This window comes from Corvus hawaiiensis, chromosome 4, assembly GCF_020740725.1.
Source record: "Corvus hawaiiensis isolate bCorHaw1 chromosome 4, bCorHaw1.pri.cur, whole genome shotgun sequence".
NCBI lineage: Eukaryota > Metazoa > Chordata > Aves > Passeriformes > Corvidae > Corvus > Corvus hawaiiensis.
In genome coordinates, this window is record NC_063216.1 from 70652468 (window position 1) to 70676890 (window position 24423).

Consider the following 24423-nt stretch of genomic DNA (forward strand, 5'->3'; position numbering starts at 1 on the left):
CAGTTTTCACTAAAAGTCAAGTTATTACTAAATTACCTTCTTTTTCTAACACTGGTAAATTCAGTGAACTCTAAGTTTGTCAATGAGAGGAGATTGTGGCCTGAAAATGGAGTTATCATTGTTTATAAAAGCATAATTACTGGCATCTGATTCAGTTTATCTCTCCCTCTGACTTTAAGAGAAAAACAGAACAAACAGATCTCCCACATCCACAGTGAACTCTTGCTTATTATTACATTGATGCTTTGTGCTAACAAAGGTTCCACCTTAACAACCGTAAATTAAAATAAAAAAATTAAAAAAAAAGCCATGAAAAGCCAAAAAGAAATGGAAACAGAAAGATGGGGAAAAACTCACAGTCTTACACATATTTCTGCTTCCCCACTCTGCTGAATAATAATGCTCTGGACCTCTTCATAAGTTTTCCCAGTCAAGGGGATGCCATTCCATTCCAGCACTTGCATTCCTAAGAAGGCAAAACAGCAAGAGGTCAAGGGCTCAGATTTTGACATAGGCATCAGCTATATCTTTCTTGCCTTGCTTTTACAAGACAATTTGATGTGACGTTCGGTGAATGTTGGTTAGATGACACAAGACATTAGCAAAGCCCTTTCACTTCACACAGATTAGACTGCTGAATGTTATTGTCCCTTCAGCTATAACTTACCTGCTGAAACATCACAGGAGATTATTCTCTTTGATTCAAAGTATACATGCACTCTCCACAGTCTGTATTGCATGATATTGAAAAATTTTTCCAATATCAAAAACATGCACACCTACCAGCATAGCAATAAACCAAAACATTCTATATATCAGACATTTCCTGGCCAGCCATGGTCTTGGAAGATAACTGTTTCTTACAGTGACAAATTGCTGTTAAGAAGCTGAGCCTCAAAATGGAATTAATTTGCGAATGCGATTAGATAATTCAAATACATTTTCTTTACTTTGTCACTTACAAAAATACAAAGAAGTGAAGGCTGTTGGACTAACTGATTTTAATGAAAAAAATGTGCCTCCGCATTTCAAACATCAGCGTGGTAATATTCAGGTTGAAATTTTTCTTCCATATCTTTTCTCATAAAAAATTGATGAAACAGATGAACATACTTCATTGTGGAGGACATAAACAGAACTATAATAATTAGGCTGAAAAATACTGAATACTGAACTAATCTGCTGTGTCTTCCAAGTGTCCCAGGACTGAGTCAGGAGTCTCAGTACAGTTCAGTGTATCTGTATAAGGAAGTTTTATGCTCAGTATTTGTAGAGTCAATCCCTCTATAAATCATGTGAGGTATATTCTGATGAGAAATCTTTTGGTTAAGGTGAAATGCTTACACAAAGCAAACTCTAGATTCATATCTGGGTCTTACAGATCTGAGGTTCTGAGAAATGGGTTCATATCTTGAATTAATTAGTCATGAGGATGACTCCAAACAGATTAACTTCTCACCGATGAACAAATGTCAAAATCCAAGCCTCTGGCTGTAGTGGGAAAAAATTGCTTAATGGGACAAGATACTGAATTCTTTATAGTCCACTAAAAGCAATGCATTACAAAATGTCTGAAACCATATCACTCACACAGCAAAGAAAACCACAAACACTTAGCTTGCTACCACTTACACAGATAAAACCAAGTCTTCACCTGGGTCATATTTTAATGTCAAAATCCTGTGCTGTTGCATATAACAAATGGGAAAAATAATAAAGAAAAATGTGGAGATAAACTCATAGAAAAGCATGATGCTAAATAAAATATAATGAAAATTTTTCATGGAATAAAACAGATTAAATTATTTGACAATGAAAGATTATGAGAAATAAATATACAAATTTATATTCCCAAATTATCCATAGGATTCCATGAATTAGGAGTTGAAATATCAGAATTACTCGTAACTGTTGTCAGCCAGAATTTATCATTTTGTTTGTAGAAGTTTACAGAAAAACAAACTATGCAGAATGACTAAAAAGTGATGCTCAGAAGCCAGTAAAGCCAGCTGCCTAATGTCAAAATAGATTTGAATTTTCCTAAAATTTAGCCCCTTTCATTTACCAGTCATGATTCAAAAACATGATTTTGCTTTTGCTTGTTAAAGCAGATCTGATTTTAAGCTCAGTTCCTCTGGAATAAAGCAACAGTAATTAGGAGCAAATTCATTTCCCCCTGATTTTCAGTCATACAAATATAACAGCATGGGCTTGGCCTATAGGCTTCTAGAAAGGAAGGAACTGAAGTTATTTTTGGTTTTTTTCAATGTGTGCCCTCGTAATGGTAATCAAGGCATATAGGATGTTATGTATGACAGTATGAACCTCACGATTAAGACAAGAAAAACGACCACTTCGACTTGTATTGAGAAGGAACAAGAAAAAAAGTTTATATATTTAGATATTTGAGAGAGCATCCTTCTATTAAAAAAAAAAAGCTTTATTGACAAAATACTGTGAGCTCCTGTCCTGGGTTTATCACATATCACATCCTGCTTCCATGGCTTCAGAAGAAAATTCACCAAGGGACCAGTAAGGCCATCATCAACAAGTCACATAAATTAAAAAGACTAGCAGGAAGAGCTTAGCTGAGTACCACTGCAGTGCCAGGATTTGGAAACAAAGTCTGATTTCCACTGGTGAAAGTTTCGACAGTGTGTGCAAGAGCACTGCACTTACTCACTTGGTCAGAAAGGCCACAAGCACATGAACAAAGCAACAACTTGAAAGGAAATGGAATTTCAACAGCCTTGGCTCACACAGAGATCCATTTAACCTGTCAATATAGGGGTATTTTCTTTTTATTGTGTGCCTTGTGGATCCATGAATGTTTAAAATCAAGCAATTTAAACAGGACTTAAATGATCAGACTGAAAGCCCTGGGGTTTAAGAAAAAAAAATGTAGGCAAGAAGCTGATTCCTCTTTTTTCAACATGTAACTGCTATACACATTTTGTTTAAAAAAAAAAAAAAGGTAATGTTGCAAATAAAATCTTCAGAAGAAATGCAAGTCTAATTAACAAGAGGGAAAAAAAAATATTGAGAGATCACAAGACACTTGCAAAAATTTTTTTTTCCTAAAACCAATCACATTCTCCCACTGGTTGTCAGGCCATGATAATCACATTTCCAAAAGTTTCTAGCTTCAAATAACCAGTTTAGTGGGAAAAAACAAAAAAAAAACCCAGGGAGATGAGAAAACTTGCATTGCTCCATGGCAACTCTGCTGACTGAGGAAGTAATTACCCTGATAATCAAATACATAATTTCTTCGATCATCTTTCTTTTATTATTATTTTATTGGGTGAGCAACAGCTTATTTATAGCAATATCAGCTCCCACAATCTCAATAAATATATCCTTCACTCCATCACCCGGGTGATAAAGCTGTACTGTTAAACTGAATGTGGTTGTATATGTAACATTCCTATTGACAAAACAGCACAAAACAAATTATTAAATATGCAGATAGAATAGGTCTTTGCATTAGAGTTGCTGTCAACTGGAAGGCACAATATTTATCTCAGTTTTCACCCATCTTACATGATTTCTGATATTTTCACTCCTCTTCAGACTCATCTTTCAGACACAAGCTAGCTGCATGATTAAAGTTGAAACTGAAAGGAAACTGAAAATCATCCAAGGATTTGATTTTTCTAAATATGAGTCTTGACACAGTTGATTCAAATACAGAAATACTAAACCAAACCACTGAACATCTCGAATTTTATTCCCCTTTGTAACATAATGTTAACCATAAAGTTAATCTCAGTCACTTTGAATACACTATTATACTGCAGCCTCCCTTATTCAGTATACCCAAGGCACCTAAGTGGAAAAACTGTTATTTGCTGTGTCACTAAGAGTTTGTAATTATTTCCAACTATACTTGTGTATAAAACCTATTATTTTTCCATTTTTTTTAGAGTCTCAGAATTGCTGTCCTACTGGAATTTAAAAATATCTACATATTGCAATCTTGGAGTAGAGCCTCCGATTTTGGTTTCACCACAGTTATACCCACAGATAGCTGAGGTTCTTCTGCTTCTTCATGGTTCGTATTTTTTATTCTTATGCATAATAAACATGTCAGTTTGAATTGCATTTTTCAATGATCTAACGCTCACAGAGGAAAATGAAATTGGTCTCTAGACTAACAACTTCAATCAGTAAAATGTGAATATTAGTATCTTTCTATATCATATAAGAATTAAAATTCAGCAACATTACTTTGAAATCCCAGAAAGTGCTATAAAAGTTAAATGTGCACTCAGAACAAGGAGAAACAATATAAACTTGCAGTCTGACATTCAGTACTAAATTACTTTATCATCTGTGCTCTCCAGTTATTTTTCTTTTATTTCTAAACCTTTTTGATTGTTCAAAATAGGTCGATGAAAGTCAATGAGTTAATATATTTCCCCAAACTGCCAGGCATGAATCACACCAAAACTCATTATTTTTTGTAGACACCTTAACTTCCTCTCCTATTCATCATTCACACTCAGGCTGAATATTTTCCACTTATTGCAATAATTATTATATAGACAACATACATGATTCTTAAAAATGGATATATTGTTCATCGAGTGGAAATGATATAATGTACCCTCCTATGCCTCATGGCTGCTACACTACTATAAAATGGTATTTATAAAAGTACAGCCAGAGCACATCAATCTTGTATTTGAGGTGTACTTGGCATTCTCTTGGCAGCCCACCACTGCCTTCAGATTTATATATGTGGGCACATGATTCTATAGATTACCCTTCAGTCTGAACTATGCTAGGGCAACAAGTGATGATCTGCTTGTATTTGTGTGACCTAATTGAAGTTCTTGGCAAATTAAATTAAGCTTACAGTTACCGTTTATGAAAATACATATGATATAAATGGCAAGTTTATAGTGCTTTCACCATTACTATATCCTCAAAGATTAGTTTACATCAGTTGCAGACAGATGATCAGTTATACTATGCTGAACAAAATGTTGCAGTGCATTGTAATTATTCAGTGTTTGAGAAAAATAAACCGTTTTTTGCAGCATAGTGTTCACTGAAGCTATAGAGCAAAGTGTATTTACTTTGTTTTCAGTAACATCATATAAGAGATTATAATGATCTTGCCAGTGAAATGAGCTTCCTGTAAAATGCTGTAATTGAGCTGAAAGTCTTAAACATTTCATTATTAGGCTGTGTTCACAAAACCCCCTCTACTTTTAAATGCAGTTTACTATGAATTCATATTTTTTAAAAAAATCATGCAATAGTATATGGTAGAATGAAAAAAGTCTGTTCATTCCAAGTGACCTTAAGATTCACCTAAAGTGAATCCAGCTCAGTGAACAAAGAAGCTGCAGGAATTTCTCTTTGCTGTCTCCTTCATGAATGGTAAATAACTACAACCATTATTTTCATGGGAGTTTAATGCCAGATATGAATTTAGACTACTATGTCCCTGCCTGCACTCTATATTTATATTTGTGTATTCAGAATTCAGTGAGGTTTTTTTCAATTTCCCTTTTTAAGGAATAATTTATTCTTCTTTACACAAATGCAGTTCTGTTAGTCTAACTTCTCTTACAGTTACATCTGTAAATGGAGTGCTATTTGGGTTTGAAATTTTCCTTTGCAGGGGCAAGAATCACAAGACATGAGGTGCAAACAAACAGTTCGTGTGGAAGTTACAGTGTATGTCTGAAGAGTCACTTTCTCTTTATTAGTTAGCTTCTGTTCTGCCTAAGAATATGAATTATGACAGCTAACATGTCAAACAAAGTCTATATAAAGGCTGTTCATTTGTCATCACAACACCTCTCTCAAAGATTTTTCAATAGTCTTGGGAGTCTGAGGGTACTTGTTTTGTTCTGCCTACAGAAGAGGTGACTGAGAGGAGCAATTATCATGGTCTATCACTTCCTCACAAGGGAAGTAGAGGGGCACGTACTGATATCTTCTCTCTGGTGACCAGTGATAGGACTCGAGGGAATGGCATGAAGCTCTGTCAGGGGAGGTTAGGTTGGATATTAGGAAAAGGAACAGGGTCCTCGTGGAAGTGGTCACAGCACCAAGATTTCCAGGAGCACCTGGACAAGGCTCTCAGGCACGTGTGATTCTTTGGACTGCCCTGTACAGGGGCAAGCACTGGGCTCGATGATCCTTCTGGGTCCCTTCCAGCTCAGCATATTCTAAGATTATATTCTATGATTCTATGAATGAAATATGAGTGGGAATTTATGTATGTAGGACTCCCAGAAGAACTGTGCTGGAAGAAAAGAGTGATTCATGGCACATAGGTTAGCATGTCATCAAGATCCTAACTCATTAAAATGTGGTTTCTCAGGACATTTGCTCAGTAAGGAAAGGTAGCTTAAGAAAGACAAGGCAGAACCATACTTTAGCAAAACCCTGATTAAATCAAAGTGTAGCCTGAAACCATAAAAAGACTGGCAGGAAGAAAAAGAACAGGACAGACCCCTGAGATAAGGAAAAAAGGACAGAGAGTAACCCAGAAACATTTTCCAGTGACTCACAGGGATGAGGTAGAGAAACAAAAGATAACTATCAGCTTCTGAAAGTGTGCAAAAAGCACATCTCTAAGACCATCACACAGTCATCAACTTACAAAGCCAGAGGGTGAGAAGTAGACTCATGGGTTGGCATTCCTTGCTCTCTGGACATTCCACTTGCATATACACATCCTGGTGCTTGGGAGAGAATGGGTATATTTGGAAAGTAAAACAGAGAAAGAACTAATGCCAAAGAAAAGTTGCTCTTTTACTCCCAACATGCTGACTCTCTTGGGGCTTCTTGAAAAGGCTCTCCTCACACAGATCTGGGGGTCAAACCCTTGCTTGATGAAATCCTGGCTGGTCTCCAGCAATGTCACCACTAAGGGACTACAGCGGCCAATTCAGAAAAGAATGGAATTATTAGGATAACTTAAATACTGAAAGCGTGCTAGGAATGAGCAAAGGCCATAGCTATGCATCACATGGCAATGCTACTTAAGGTCATATAGAAACAAGAACAGAAAGTTTTTGTGACTCACAGTAAGCAAACACCACTGTTCAAGCAAAAAGTCAAGTTTTAATGAGAATGGCTGAAGACCTTAAAATGCCAGTCTGTCACTTGGAATAGACTGAGATCCTTACTTGATATGTTCTAATAGGAGTCACTCTGTAGATAATCATCCTCTGTACCCTGGGAGTAACTTTTACAGTTCTGACACTATGTGAGTACTCAAATATAAAGTAGAATTTACTCACTATTATCTCATTTGTGAGAGTCATCTAACCTGAAAACTAAGGAAAGTGAATACAAATTTCTGGCCAGTGCTACGTGGTTCTCATCTCCTGTATGTACCTATTTTTCATATAATACATATAATTCTCCTTTTAAGAAAAGTTTTTGTTTTTTTTTTTTTTTGAATTATGCTCTTCATAATATAACGTAAGGTAAATCCATGATAATGTCTTGGAATCAACATGTTTGTGTTCTAATTCAAGTTGACCTAAATTCTTCAGTCATTTGAATGACTTTATTTCAATGAACATTTTTTATGCTTCTCTTGTAGAAGCTAACTGGATGCTTGTACAAATTCCTGATACATACGTGTCCATAGCTGTAGAAAGTATGTGGAAAAAACTTGTTTGATTATTGGCTGGTTTCAACAGACGATAATCTCAACCACAAGTGAAAACGCATAAAATATTTTTTTTTTTCTTTTTCATCTAATTTTGAACAGATTTAGAACAATAAAGAAAAGAGCATGGAAAGCACTATGTATGTCTGCAGGGAGGAACTGTCATGCACACATACATACAGCTGCTTTGGTTTTGCTTTCTTTTGGGCTTAGAGTCAATGTACCAATTTTTGGCTGTAAAACAGTAAGAGTCTTGCCTCAGTAGTTGTCTAGGAATTTTGAGTAGTTAATGAATGAAGAGAGGCAGGTTCCTCTGAGGATGGCTCATCTCAACTGACATCTATTTGGAATGAGATGAATCACGTTCCTCAGGTAGCCTTCCCTCACTTATGGTTAGAAAAAGAGCCCATAATACAAGTTGAGGTAAGATATTTATTTTTCAGACACTTAAAAATATGTGTATTGATTCCCTCCTTTGTCATCTAAAGTGATAAATCTGTCCTAGAAACTCAAAGGGACTTTTTTTCTCTCAATTTAGCAAACAGGCAGCTGTACCTTATCAATGAGAGGAAGGAACTGAAAGATAGCGAACCTCAGCTGAAGGTGATTAATGGGGCACCATCAGAGACTGAGCTGTTAGTTCTGCTTCTGCTGCAACCAGCCAGGTGAGCAGCAAAAACACACCAATTAGTCTCTGTGCCTCAGTTTATGTGTTAAAAAGGGACAGTGGAAAGATAATGTTATTGTATATTAACTTTGGGATGTCCAAGTGATAAATGCTATTAGTAAAGCTAAGTGCATCCAAACTCTTACTAACAATAGACTTGTAGGAGATAGTACTTGTGAAATATTAAGTGTTGGGTACTAACCCCAACTTTTGTATCCCTATAATTCATTCATAACAGACCTTAGTGATAAATGATAGGATTATTCAACTTTAAGAAGTACAGGTTCCATATGTGCTAGAAGAATGAGAGACACTCATAGTTACCTGTTAGAACTGTCATTTTGACAGAAAGTTGAAAAACTGCAGGATTTCAGTTTCCAATAATTACTTGTTCTTCCAAGTTTAGTGATAAAAGTAGGCACAAACCCCATTTTTAGGAACATCTGATTAGCGACATAAATGATAGTCAAATTTCAGTGCTGGGTTCAGAGCAAAAAAATCTTCCCTCATGGTGCTAAGGCTGCTCAACTCAGCCAAGATTGGAGATACCAAAGTAGCCTTTCCTGGAAGCTCAAGCACTGTCTTGACACAACCTAAGTTAGGAACTAAGAATCAAAAAAATCTGATCTGGTTAAATTTGGTTTGCGAGTAGATTTTATGAGTAGAATCAGAGAGATCTAACCAATCTAGGACTGAACAGTTGTGCATGGTCGTATTTAAGCCTGCAGTTCAACTGGCTGTACTGGTTTTGAAGTGATAGAGTGATCTCTTCCCACCTCACTGCAGGGGAGTGAGAGAGAGGCTGAGTGAGGCGTAGCTGCCTACCAGGGTAAAACCACACTTATAGAACTGCAAAACGAATCAGAGAAAGGAAAGTGAGCCCCTGCAATGACTGTGAGAATGGCCATACATCCCAGTGAGAATGGTCCATGATACGCAACTAAAATAGTCTTAAAAATAATAATATAAAATATTTAAATTTCATTTCAAATTAAATTATTTTAAAATCATTAATATTCTCACTACCTTAGAATAAAATTCTGCTGATGTTTACACATCTTCAACATACTTCTTACTGTCAGCTGAGTTTTTTTTATTAACATCTCTGTATACAAATTTGATCTGCAGTACTTGATCAAAGAAGTAGCATTATTCTCACAAATAAGTCCATTGTAATAAATGTAGAATTCGTGCATGACGAAATAGCATTGCAAATAAATGATGCAGGATTACACCCATAGTTTTGTCATTCTCTGTAGGGTTTTTTAAAAGAAATTTGAATGCACAATTACTATTCTGTACATGCAAGATTGGATGGCGATTATCTGGCAGCTACACACCTAATCAACTGCTATGAATACTCACAGGCATACTGATTAGCAGCAGCTGCTATTTCTTCTCATTATCTACACTAAAACAAATGATCTCTTCCCAGCCAGTCCCTGTGTATTTGTGTTTCCTACGATCACAATTAATGTTCTGAATTCACTGTGTTAGCATCAGGAAGACAAGCAAATCAAACTATGATACTACATTCCTTTACTGATAGCTATAGTTGTAGAAATACAATTTGTGCCCCTCCGGGGAAAGCAGTTTCCTCATGGAAGAACTGTTACTCCAAGCATGACAGCAACCACAAGAAGGCCCTGCAAGGCCCTGCTTGCAGATGATGGCCAGAAAAAGAGGGACAGGGCTGGCAGTTCAGGGCTCCCTTTCAAGCCTCCTGAAGGCACATAGGAGCTTTTCTGCTGAAGCAACAGAGTACCTCGAAACTCATAAAGAATAAGACAGCCTACAAGACGTGGTTTATGGTTTTGAGATGGATCAAAAGATGAGAGTTGGGCTTGATGGAACTGTGGCAGGTGCAGGTAGGAAAGGTGCTGGAAGGATGTGTCCCCTGCCTGAGTGCTCTGTGACAATGGTGTGGTGCAGGTACTCGACCCACTGTTCCTCTTGCTGCACAGCAACCAGAAACTGCTGCCCATACAGGCAACCCCTTGTCCCGTAACAACTGCAGCAATAAGCCTGTCTGCTCTGATGCTTCCACAGTCTCCACTTAGCAACTACACACTGGCCCTAAGACAAACTCTGCCCCTATTTCTTCAAACTTGGGTGTTTTAGTTACACATCAAAATCATATTTAAACACTGAACTCTTACCAAATTCTCAGCACTGCATCCTCACCTTAACTTCACCTGGTATTGCAACAGCTTATTCTCCCTCAAAAATATGCCCAAGTGATCTATCAAGCATTATTTTTTAAACTGCCAAATATAAATGTTAAACTGACATTTCATCTGTAGACTCAAGATCGAATGTATATTACAGGGCAACAAGGACAAAGGAGTTTGATCACTTCACTGCTTAATCTTTTAAGACTTCTTTCATTTCACCAAAGCTATTGAACATGTATGAGTCTTTTTCCCAGGTGTCAAATATTAAAATTATTAGTGTCAAACAATGTAAGAGAGTAAAACAATCATCTCTGCTTTTTTTACATCAAACAACTAAATATTCTTTCCCAGGCAAAAGGAGGAAAAATAGCTGATAAATAGCTGTTTTATTTAACAGAATAAAAATTACATATTTTCTTTATTCCACAGAAAATTTAAGTAAAAGGACCTCCACTCAAAGCTGAGCAACTGCATATGTGAAACATTCTGAATGAGTTATGCAACAATAGGTAAAAATAAGGAAAAAATATATGTGAGAAATAAAAAATGCCAACTGAAACTGCAAATCCCCCAAACATACTGAATACAATAAAAGAGTGAATCACAAATGATATAATATCCTTTAGAGAAGAAAGTCTTTGAACAATTCTCCTTTGGTGAAAAGTATCCAAGGAATTGCTAAATTGCCTATGAACTCATCCCATTTCAAAGGCATTTCTTTATCTTCACCAAAACTAATAATTATTTTCTCTAAAAGTAAGAAACGGATTCACCTGATTGGATTTTTTTTTTAATATATGATAATAAATACTGTATTGAATCATTGAATCATAATATCATAGAATGGTTTGGGTTGGAAGGGACCTTAAAGATAACCTAGTTCCCACCTCCCTGCCATTAGCAGGGACACCTTCCACTAGTCCAGGTTGCTCAAAGCCCCATCCAACCTGACCTCAAAACATGCACAATAAATTTTAAAGAAAACAATAAAAAGTCCAATTCCTTTTCTCCAGTTCATTCCAGTGAATGAAAGCAATAGAAATACAATTTCCATTTTTTTTTTCCTTCTTTGTCCTTTGTTTGAAAGCCTTCAGGAACGCTCCTAATCCTACTGTATCTCTATTCACAGGTTAATGAAAATAACCAAACCCATAATGCATCCTGACAATCTATAAATGTAAACTGCAGATGGAAAATGGATTTCATTCAGAGATGCATCTCTTCAAAGCATGTACCTTTACGAACTGAAATTCATCAAACTGACCATGATTTTACTTGTACCACTGAATTCAGTGACAGCTGAGAATGGAACATAATGTTCAAATTGCAATTCCAACACTGATGCTCACATTCTGGCTAGAGATGATGCTACTGGGAGGGCAGGCTCAAACAAGCAAGAGGAGATATTGCATCTTGCAACATATATAAACATATATACACATACATGCATACATCTATACAGATATCACAGACAGATACATTTAATTTATGGTATCTGGTTGTTCATCTGATCAAACAGAGATACTCTTATGTTTTCTTGCCTGTTTTGCTTCCTGAAGTACATGACATGCAATCAAGTGATCACTAACAGCTTTTTCAGGTGATGCCATGAAGATTTTTTGCTTTTTCTTTTATACGCCTGTTATACCTTTTTACAACTTCTGTATTCTTAGTGCTTTTGCCTACATTCTTGGACTTGTTCATTCAGCAAGGAGACCAAACATCTTAGAAGCTTTGTAGGTAGGGATCAGTGTGCCCCAGACCCCAAGGTCCTCTCCAGAACACATTCTGTAAACCAAGATAGACCCATCCACGGAGAGGTTCCTTGGGGAGAGGGGCTCATTCAAGCCTCTCACTGGGGAATTTTTGATAGATATGCTAATTAGTAAGACCTACAATGTTATACCAGATCTTTTGAGGGTGTGCACTGCGGTGTGCATGGACGTGTATTCGACCTGGATGTAATGCACCTAAGGATCCTTAAAATAAATACCAAGGTAAAATCCCTTTTTCCCTTTTAACCATGTTTGACTGTTGATTTTAAGACCAGGAAGAGGCATCACAGGAATAATAATGAGCAGTCTTGCTCTTTATGACAGTCATTGTAATAATGGTGGCATAGTCCAACTCCTTTTTGCTAACATACTCTGCAAGTGTACACTTACTGATATAAACCCCTTGGGCTACATATTTTGTTGACATAGTCATGATTTCTACTGAAAGAGATAGCTATGTCCATGCAGCTGTAGCAGTAAACTTGCTTAAGTATGGTCTAGAATAATTTATGCGACTTTGACAGAATAGCTAGTTAAATTTCACCCGTAAACAGATCAGAACACTTAGGTGCAATAATTTAGTTTTATGTGGTGCTATATTGCTGCAATTGAGGAAGCTGTGAGATGACCCCAGTTCATAAATTTAAAGCCAGCAAATACAGAAATCGTTGTATTACCCATGGGGCTTATTAAGCCTTCACCTTTAAACAATGCATATTACATCCAACGATATGTGATTAAGGATACTGAATGAGAAATACTTCATGTGAAGCATTAGTAAATATAGGTAGATGCCTTTTTAGATGCCTTACAAAAGCACTCCTGCAAAACACATTCAAAATTCAGGAGCTGGGGGTTGTCCATTAGGTGGCACCAAATTTTTCCATATCTATGGAAACTGTAGGCAACAGAGCAGCATTTATCTGCTGTTGCTGTCAGGTGCTCTCCCAGCTAGTCCCCATTCAGAGACAGAACCTCTGAGGTGGCATTGCAGCCCATCCATGTGCACCACTGAAGAGTATTCATCCAGATACAGATGTGTGTGCTTCATGCTCATCTGCTGTAAAGCTGTTTTTATCATATCTACCAGCCTGTGTGCATCATACTCAACAAGGATCACTGTCATGCTTGAAGGTATTTTCAGTTCCTTCTTTGGATCTTCACTTCTTCTAAAACGGGGGGAAGTGTTTTTCTTGTCTCATGCACTCTACAGCTATTTAATCAGAAGAAAGCTCCTGCCTTGCAACTAACCAGTCAGCTTCTACTGTGTGAATTGCAGAGGTATTACTATCACTGAGATAGGCTGATATTTCTAAGAATACTACAGTGGTCTGTGAATAAGATGATGAAAGATTTATCTTTTCTTTCTTTAGTACTGTCTAAGACTAAAACTGTTTCTACTTCCCCACAAACACCAGTCATGAAAGTACTTTCCTAGAATTTGGATTCCTTTTATCCTTTCTTTCACACACATCTCAGGAACTCTCAGTTCATTCTATTGAGTTACTTCAGACCCATCTGAAAAGTATAATCAGTTAAAGTAATACATAACTTCGCTTTAGTTAGACATAAGTCAATGCTTATTTCTACTTAGCAGTTCCAAAGCTGTCTGCATGAGCAGCAAATGTATGAATTATATGGATTGATTCCACTTCACCCACACTATGACAGAACTCATTTAGCAAGCGTAGAGCTCACACCATGATGAGCATTGCCTGGAATGACTCATTTCCTTTTACTGTCATCTTAAAGGTTAATTTCATGGGGTGCTGTTAAGCACATTATCTAGTAACTAAGAAATAATGAAACCTTCTATTCATTGGGGTGACTGGTCAGCACCTGTAAATGGCCCTGTCATTGCACGTGGGCAGGTAAATGGCACTCATCTGTCCCATGAAAATAGATTCTAATATTGAACATATATCATGAATATAAATTATGAACATGGGAGTTTGTTTTTCACCATACTGGTTTCCTCTGTTCTAGTACTAAGCAGATCATCCTAATTCCTTTTTTACCTCCTGCCTGTTCTTTTTCACCTTGTGCCTGCCATGACATGCAGCCTAAACTTCCAACACAGGGCTCTCCCATATTTATTGTGCATTTATAACGCAGTCTGATTGCACATAAGCAGTGTACAAGTTCACAGGCCTGGGCTAAGGCAACTCGGGTGCTGCTGTGCAATACAGCAGTTGTTAGCAGTCTTCTGGCTCTGATGAGAAGTGCTCAGAAAGAGGAATTCCCTCTGAAAGTTGAACCCTCACAGAACGGAGCTTGTGGGCAGTACCAGAACCAACCCTGCTAACTATTACTCAAATAGTTAAAGGCTATGCCAGACATGCTTCCTCCTGACATGAGCTGTTGGGAAGGGAGCAAAAAGGTATAGAAAGGTATGAGCAAGCAAAACGATTCCAAATCTCTTCCCTGTCTTTGAGTTTCTTTTTGTAGATGTACATCACTGTGTCTCTACCCTGTCCTTACTGGCCTTTAAGGAATAAATTTATTTAAATTTATTTAAAAGGAAAGAAAAACAAACCAAGGCAACAGAAAATCCTTTACTCTTCCAAAGACTAAGGAACCACTCTAGTACAAGCACTACTAGAGGATGATTGTTCTTTTCCATCAAATTACCTGCTTGATAGTGAGATTTAGTTTGATGAGTGTAAGATGCATCTCATCTTTAAGGCCTTAGGGACTTTTTAAGATTTAATACTTCTTGGTTATTAGCATGCCCTTTTGGTTTGGCAGCAATTAGTCCCCAGGGAAAGGTCCCTTACAGTCAAAATTGATAGGTATATGAATAATATTACATAGGTAAGTGGATGGTCAGTAGAACTCTTCTTGGCATTCAGAAGTTGACATAGAGCTGTAGACTCATTATTCTGTATCTTTTCACAAACTTCACCAAAATTGCAAATTATTTTTTTCTTTACTTCCATAGCATCAGAAGGCAAACACTTTTTACCCACCTTTTCCATGTGAAGGTGGGAATATCTTACTATTACTCAAATAGTTAAAATCCAATTTAAGATCTAAATGAAAGTATAGAGTCCTTCTGCACATTTTATTTTGGACTGACAGCGCCCACATCCAAAGAGAAGAAAGATTAACATGCTATAAACATAGGAATAAGGTGCTTACCAAACATAAAAGGTTTGTGACATAGGAATGCACCAATGAACAATCACTTTTGTTAAAGTCAATGTAATACATCAAACAAAAAAAAATCAGTGGGAATAAGAATCACAGTACTATAACTGGAGCATTTTGTGGTTTCATTGGAAATAATTCTTAAGAAAGCTCCTGTTTCATAACTAGATGGTTTGGGGAATAACAGGAACATGTGCAGTAATGCCAGGGAAAAATGTACAAGAGATCAAGAAAAAGTAACCATGTTGCATTTCTGCATTCTATTAAGACAGCTTTCCCAGAAAGTACCTGAAATACCAGACTAAATAATAATTTTGGCTTTATAATTTGGAAGATGGATCAGCTGAAAATCAGAAATCAAGATCCAAGTAAAAACAAAATGGTCCCAACCACTTGTTTTTAATGAAATTCAGTAGTAAGCAGCATCATTTCAAATACAGCTCTCCTTAAAGCAGAAGTATCTGAGCAACTCATCATCTGTGCTGGGAAAGGCCCCCAGCTGAGGTTTCTTTTTCCCTTGACAGGTATTGAACCACTGCATTTTCACATAAAAGCAGTTAGGATCAGCTACACCATATATATGATGACTTGGACATATTCTACATGTTTCAAATGCAGTGTGAACCACTTCACAGGTGCTGAGTCCTTTCAGAGGCTTAAGAAAAACTCAGACCCTGGAGAATGTAGCTGCTACCTGCCAGACACCAAGGTTGGCTGTCTGAAATCTCTTTGCCTTCAAGTGTTTTACATTTTACATTCTAGTTTGATTCTGTGAAAGAAAATGTCAGTACATGCTGACCTAAAAATGCTCGATCTACCACTTATCATTCATGAAATCTGACCTCCAATACCAAGAGGAGATAGGTATACTACCAAGATTATTGCAGTCCTACTGAGTTAAATGTAACTGTCTTGCATTTTCTAACCAATTAGATCCCCCCCAACCACTCAAATCACAACTAATTAAGTTTTTTCAGAACTGATAATATTTAAGTACCTAAAAAAAAGTGTTTGAAAAGTTGCCTAAAGCATACTAATGTACCTACAAGGTAATTTCATAAGTTTTCAAATGGACCATAAAACCTGAAGATCTTAATAGAATTCCACTTACTGTTGTATTTAGAGAGATATCAAACTGTTCTATTATGCCTATTTAGGATCTGAGGGACTCCCTTACAATCAAGGAGAAATAATACAGATTTCAATGATTTTTTGCTCAGACATTGTAGGATCTGTACAGGAAAAAAACCCACAGCACACCTTCCTAATTTTCAAGCATTATTTCAGGCAACAAATTATTATTTTTTAAATTAGAAACAGTTCAAAGAGTTTACTTTTACCAAAGTTTAAAGGAATTCCAAAAAATACATTTTGGTGCTTTTACAGGGTTTTTTTCCCTGCCAAGGGTTTTTTTTTGTTGGAATGTGAAGCAAAAATAAGGATTTAAGACTCAATTTCAGCTTGATGAAATGTTTTCAAGCTTTAGTCATTAATAAATTAGCTAATTTGCAATTCAATACCTTCAATTTCAGTTGAATTTTAAGTTGCATTTTTACAGCACAAGTACACTTAATGTAGCTCCTTTCAGACTTTTCATACAGAAATGTGAAGTCATATTTACCTAATTTTACATGGTAAGCCTCAAACATCAGAATTATAAACCTGGATAAAGAGTAATCATTTGTAATCAACATTTTTCTTTTTACTGTCAAATTATACAATCACCTGTTTATTTTTTTCTCAAAGAAACCTGAATATTCTCATACAAGGTTTTCCCAGTCATACCTTATGGATGATCTAATTAGGTTTTTGGAATAGAACATGCTTCAGGAAATTTGAAATAAAGTCTTTATGCAGTTTTTTGAGAGTGCTCATAGTGGTTTTCTTTCTTTAAGCTGACATCTAAATCATTTTCTGTATTAATTTACATAATCTTTCTATTTTGTAATGAACTATATTGCAAAACTAATTGTCGAAAATTATTGGTTTGTTTGAGTTCCTTTACCCTTTCCATTGAATAAGAAAATCAAGGTATCAGATCAGAATAGGTCAGAGCAAAGTAAAACCCAGTTCAGCGTCTTCCTGAAAACAGTTGATACCACATGCTTCAGAAGTTGTTTAGAAAACCTTGGAAAATCTGGAATAATTTGATTACACAACTATATTTTTTACCTAAGTACCTCAAGAGATTGGTTGATTTAATTAAAGAAATTTAGGAAATATTTTGTTTACCTCTATTTTCTCTTCCTGTGTTACCCAATACTTAGAGAAAACAGGGCTTTATCTATTTGCCCTTGTCACTTTTTAAACAACTGAAGTGAAGCTCTCTGACAAACCATTTCAAATTTGGGTCCAAGCCATCTAAAAGATGTTCTACTGTGAGAAAACCCACTTCCATCAGTTCATCTTTTTAACAGTAAATTATTTACAATTGTTCATAATGTTTCTTATGGTCTTGGAAAAATCAAATTTGCATACATCTATCTAGAAAGTACTTTGAAGTAACAAGTGACTAAAGAAATTCTGCTTGCTGCAGTACCCAGTTTCACAGGCAGAAAAATGTGCTGTCTGTAATCCTCTTTGCTGCTGAGAACTGTGGCTTGCAAACAACCCACATCCCACCCCTGAGAGTCACTGACAGCTGATATCTGTTCACCTGACTTTCAGCAGAACAAACCCTGACTGGGTAAATTTCACCTTGGGCCCTGAATCTTTGCTATGTTTTACATCAACACAGCATCCCATGGAGTGGCCAGGCTGGCGTAATATTCCTGGAGACCCACATTTCAGGAATGGGACTGAAGGTTAAAATTGCTACAAATAAACGCAAAGTGTTTTAATACACTTTTTGGAACCCAATGGCAGGGAAAATTGGCCATAAGGACACAGCTTTATTTAACTTGTGTTTCAAGATGACCCTCACTTTGATTTCACTAGATTTTTTTCACTACAATCACATCAAACTGCTAGTCTGCAAATTTCAACCCACAGTAATCTGCACAATAGGAAATGGAATTAGAGTATTTTTAGAGTCACTATCAAACAACACAGTTCAGTAGTTATGCAAAAGGCTTTCCCACACTGTACTAAGGTGTTTTTCTGGAATGCCCATTATGTGAGCCCAAACAGATATTGTTCCTTAAAAACATCAGACGAAAATGTCCTGATTTTTGTTTTATGAGATGTGGCCCAGCATGCCTAACATAGGCCTGTAGCATCTGAATTTTAGGTTGTTAGTGAGACAGTTCCCCTAAAAGAAATACCTAAGCTTCCTACACAGTGAGTGGAGATGGGAGGGTGCATTTGATGACTTCCACTAGTAAGACAAATTGATCTCAGTTTAGGCACCAAAGGATTCACATTTGTCTGGTTTCTTTGTAAATGTGCTGTACAGAAGCCAGTCCTTGAAAAAAAAAGACAAGAACCAGAGCAATACAGGCACATATCTTTGATGGTCCAAGCTGAAATTCAAGTCCCTCTCATCAGTCACTGCAAGCAGCTATGCAAAGGGGGCAGGCACAGTGTCTGTGGGTCTCTCTGCTTGTGCTATTTGCCTGTGTATCAGGTATATGATCTACAGAATGTCTATCTCTTACAATCCCAGACAGACTGCCTTAGTTTGACTAATGATATAGCTTTATCCTTGAACATCTTGGAAGCAGTAACTAAACCCATCTTCTCTCCAGCATTGCCCAAACCAGAAAAGACACAGACCTCTGCCTCTGCCAGTCTGTATTTGGAATACTGACACAGGAAACATACCTGCATCTTCTGAGAAATACACATCCACTTGATTTTAATACAGTATCTTAAAAATAGAGAAAGAAGGAATTAAACTCTTCTATGGAGATGAATGAGCCTTAAAAGTACTCGCAGTGTCAGAATATAGCAGAAGAAGAGTAAGTATTCAAGAGTAAGATGGGAACACTGGGACCACATGGATGGGGGGTATCTGTCAATGCCAGAGGAAGAGCTACAAAGCACCTGTGATGTGTGTGATCCCAGAGGACAGCAGAGAGCTGCATAGTGCCAGCAGGAACTAAGAAAGCTTTGTGGGCACTGTGATGACAACGCTGCCTGCTGCTGTCCCTGCTGTGCTCAGAGAAACAGGGCTTCAGGCACATTCTCTGGAACCATGGAGGTTCCAAGAAGCACCTGGATATTCTTTCTAACAGGCACCATTCATCAAGGTCCTGAAAAGTAACTTCTGCCAAAAGCTGTGCATCTGAAAATTACTAAATGCATAGCTCCACATAAGTACTCTAAAATAGCTAGTAGTACTTCCTAATGTGATTTTAGTGGAAGCTAGTTATGACACCAATGACATTTACCAGTGATGTTCCACAACTTGTGTTATAAACCATCTGATGAATGTTATTCTCATGACCTTTGTGATGGTTCTTCACTTCATTAACTGGAACATCTAGTGACTGTATTTGCCTCTTCCCTCTGATTGAAGCATCTAGTTTATTTTTCTTGTTTTCATAAATCAGACTTACCTGTTTAAGAATTAAAAAACCCCCTCCCAGTAGAGATGTTTTGATAAAAATATTTTTTTGTTATTTAGAATCTAAGTTCCTGGTGCAATTTGTATGATATGCCTTTTCTAGCAAAATTGATTTTCATCAATAATTAATTGTTCAGGTTATTTTCAGAGTTTTTGATCATAAAGAAGGTATAAACTATAGTAGTTTATGTGGCACATAACAAGGCTAAATGCAGGAGTGAAAAAAATCAGTAGCTGGTATTATATAAGGTGCCATATTTTACTGAACATAATATGTTTACATTTAATGATTCTTTCCCATAGCTTTATAAAATTTGTAAGTGCACCTTAAGTGTCCCCTTCTGCTTTAGATTAAATAAAAGAGATCCTAAAAGCTCAGTCTTTACAGATGCTCAACTACTTCCTAGATGCAAATTACTCTCTAACTCTCTCTTTTAAGTGCTTATTTTTATTGCAGGGAAATTAAGTATACAGCAATTACATTACGGGAAGAAACATTACAAACTCATATTACCTGGTTTATCTCATTGAAACTGATATTCTTAGGTATAAAAGAAGTTTTCTAATCAAGTATCCTTGTAAAACCCCAGTTATATAATTCTGACACCATAAGATTAAACTAAAACTCCTTAAACTTATGTTCTGTATTTTCCAAAGCAGGGAGAAGCATTATTTTCTAAGTGTGTTTCAACCACCACAAAAAAGAGATTTAGTAAATAAAGTTGTGCACAGTGTTATAGTAACCAGCTCTCAAGAAATTTCCAAGTCAATTGTTTATACTGCAAGTATCTCTACTTCCCCTTCTTTCTGTAAGTGCCACACGAGCACTGAAATGATTCTCATTCCTTCTGAAAATTCTTACTTCTTTCTCATATCTTAGGAAAAGGCCAAACTAAACTCTCAGAACAACTCAATTCCTGCCATACCAAGAATGGAACTGAGACCACTGTCAGTGGGACAGCATATGAAATGGCTGAACCAGTTTGAGAAAGATTTCTGCCTTTCTTTTTTTCTTTCTCACAGATATTAGGTTACTTCCAACATATAAAGTGATACACTTTGGCAGGGTGTCCTTTCTACTAACTTAATTTCCTTTAAAAAAGTAATTTAAAAATATTTTAAGACTTTTTTTAATATATTGAATGTCCATTGCCACACTTGAGAATAATCCTATACCTTTGATTATTACCTACGTAAAAGAAGTACAAGACAGAACAAAATACATGGATGAGAGGAGCACAACTATGCAAGTTAAGATTTACAGCTGATAGGTGGTATTTAGGGGGTTGTTTAGATTAGGACCTTTCTAAAGAGCTTTAGGGCAAAGCTTACAACCAAACTATGGCACTGCCTGCTATTTTATGCACATTGATAAAGCCAGTTTCTGCTGGGACAGAGAAACCTGAGCCCATAGCCCAGGTAATATGCTGAGAGCAAGCTCTCTTCTCTTCTGACCCAGCAGAATAAGCATGGACAGCAAAATAAATCATGAAGACTAATACTCAGAGAACAGGGTAAAGTTCATTCTTTGTTTTTTCCAATGCAGTAATAAATTAAAGTAGCCAAACTGCAAAATGGAAGTGCAGAATGGAAAGATTATTACTGTTCAGTTAAGACCTGATCCACAGTTTTTTGAGAATTTTTCCTTCCCTTTTTGTGTTCCTTTTAATTTTGTTTCATCATTTTCCAGCTTCACCATGCTATCTACTTTCTACCAGAAGTGTAATTATCAGAGGGAATCAAGAAAAGATGCTCAGTCTTCACTATCTCTGCTTCATAGGGATTGAAAAATCTCTTTTCATTGTGTTGACCCAATCAATGTTTCAATTTTAGCTGTCTAAACAGCAAGCAGTGCTCACTACAGTATTTTAAAACCCAGGAAGACCTAGTGCCTACTGTCCTTCCCACCAATAAAGGACCAGCCAGTGACCGATTAAAGATCAGTCAGTGTTACACTTGTGCTCATCTGTAACTCAGGGATAAGAGGGAAGTGTGACAAGAGTAGGGAGAATGATAGTGACTCACTGCTTCTGTTCTGGTTTTCCAGCTGTTTAGGTGCCCATGACCATTCCAGTCACACTGTATTTTCCAAGCAAGATGCAAAGCACGTCTGCACTATGGCAAGAGATAGCTTTGATAAGATGGACAGCCATTACACCTGTACTGCCTTTGCAGAAGACCTTCTGAAACAGTCTGGCCTTGTTTTTCAGCACTTGGTGCTATTCAAAGTAGCCCAAAAATGTATTAAACAACTTCCAGAAAAATTGTTAACATTTTCTTTATAAACCTTTCATGGACTGATCAGTACTCCAGTTGCTTCCCACTGTCCTTCTGAGAGGACTTGAAAGAAATCATGTGTTTCCAATGCCAGTAAATAACATGCTTTAAGATGACAAGGACTTAAAAACTTGAAAACCTATGATTGAAAACTTATGATCTGAAAACACATGAAGGGACACATCCCCAGGGCATGGCTGGAGTGAAACAGATTCTGGAAGCTATCTAGTTGGCAGCTTTAACTGGAGGAATGAGGAAGATACCTGTATTCAAAGATGTCATTGCCCAGAACTCAGGAAAATCTTTAAAGATTAAACAATGATTATAATATTCCAACAGCCTCTACCCAGTGTTGCTTATGGCCAGATTTGTCTTATTTATACTCGACAACCAAAGTAAGTTAATTGTCTCCCCACACTGGCCATCTCCTCTCTAGTTTTCTCGTTAGCCGTATTTACATTCTCCTCAGAGAAGGAACTGTAGATAGTATAAATACTTTTTTTCTCCAGTTAATGCAGACTGTATGCATGAAGGATTGCTTACACACCATGAACATGTTGGCTGTCTTTCAGCTTCCATTTGCAGCCTTCCCTAGACTCAAAATTGCTACTGAGGGCTCTTGTATTTCTTAGTCTCTCATATTTCAGTGTCATTTCTGGGTGGTCAACTGATTGGTGTTTTGTAGTAGACTTTCACCTAGCAATGCAGCTTCCCTCTTTAACATCATATATAACTCCTTATGCCTTTATCATAATTTTCCTTTTGATTAACTGCCTGTTCTGGAAATAATGAAGAGCTGGGCTAACCATACTTGGATGCGTACAGATGAGTCCCACTGAGCCCTGACTTTTTCTTCTCTGCCTTTGCAGAATCTCTCAGCATACATTCTTCCATTATGAAGCCTGGGCCTTTGGGATGCTTGAAGTGAACCAGGTCAGAAGCCAAAGTCCACACCATGGGTGACAGCTGTAGAGCATTCTGGTTAAGGCAGGATTCTGTCAGGGCTTCCTGGGTCTGCCTCCTTCTTCTGTGAACTGAAGGTGGGGAGATAGGCTGCTCTCTGATGGAGGTAATCCAAATAGCTCTTTTCTCCTTTTCCCTATCATATTTTGCTTTGGGTGGAAATCACTTTGTGCAGGTTTAGATGTGGCCCTCTTTTGCCAGCATGTGGCTTGGCACACCCTCTTCATCTCACATGTCAGTTTGGTGCAGAAGGCTGTTTGGTGACAAGCAGTGAACATGCTCTCCCTACTGGCTCCAGATTTGTGAGAAAGTGTACTCACTGACGCTGTGGCCATGGTCTGTGGACCAAGAGGTCATAAGCTGTGCCATCCCACGACAGTCCAAAGGAAGGCTCTAAGCCTCAATCTGAGGAATGATTCTAGCATTATTTGACCATGTATTAGGGCATTAGAGAGCGTGAGCTGTGCATCAAAAGTCTTAAAGAAGAAAATTGTGACAGTTGAATGTGCAAGAATATGTAAGACTTTATAGATGAGGTGAAAAGAAACATGAATAAATAGGGATAAGAGGAAATAGGGAGACCTCAATTTTATTTCCTGAAGGCATCTGAAAGTCCTGAGATTGCAGTTTTCCAAAGATGAAAGAGAGGTCTGGCATTACCAAAGACCCACTCATTCAAAATACTCTCCTGAGGGAAACCAGCCATGTGGCCTGGGGAACTTTCAGCACAATTAAAGGCAACCAATTTGGAAAAACTGACCATCTGTTTCTTAGCAGGTGAATCAAAGTCTAAAAGGTACTGAGTACATTTAAGAACTTATTGTCAATATTTAGACTTGGATGCTGAGGACATTGGATGTGCTTTTACCTACTCTTGAAGGCAGGTGGCTCTGAGAGGACCCTCATGCTGTTTTCAGGAGCAATGTTTCCTGCATCCTGAGAAAATTAATTATTAATCTAGATCAAAACAAGTGCTGAAGGATTGGACTGAGGGGAGGGCACCATTAACTAAGATGAAACTCTCCAACAACAGTGCATTTTCTCCTCTGACCTACTTAAGAGCTTTAACAGGTATCACAATCTTTCAGTATTTGTACATCCATCAGGCAGTTTTTCTTATAATATTATTGAACCAGATTCAGGATGGGGAAGTTTAAAATCTCACTGTATCACAAATATTTTTATTAAATTATAAAACACAAAATTCAACTGAATTAAATTCAATAGCACGTCTCTTTGCTAGCATGGACTCTTTATATTCTAAT

The 24423-nt window shown here is 37.1% G+C and overlaps 1 protein-coding gene across 3 annotated transcripts in view; it reads right to left on the reverse strand.

Annotated features, from left to right (window-relative positions):
* The window catches only part of PCLO (piccolo presynaptic cytomatrix protein), a 329242-nt gene that overhangs the window by 85879 nt on the left and 218940 nt on the right, over positions 1–24423 (reverse strand). For all 3 annotated transcript variants that reach the window (XM_048300868.1, XM_048300870.1, XM_048300867.1), the window contains exon 11: positions 358–466. In XM_048300868.1, the coding sequence (XP_048156825.1) occupies positions 358–466 (109 nt within the window). The remainder of the gene's footprint in view (positions 1–357; positions 467–24423) is intronic.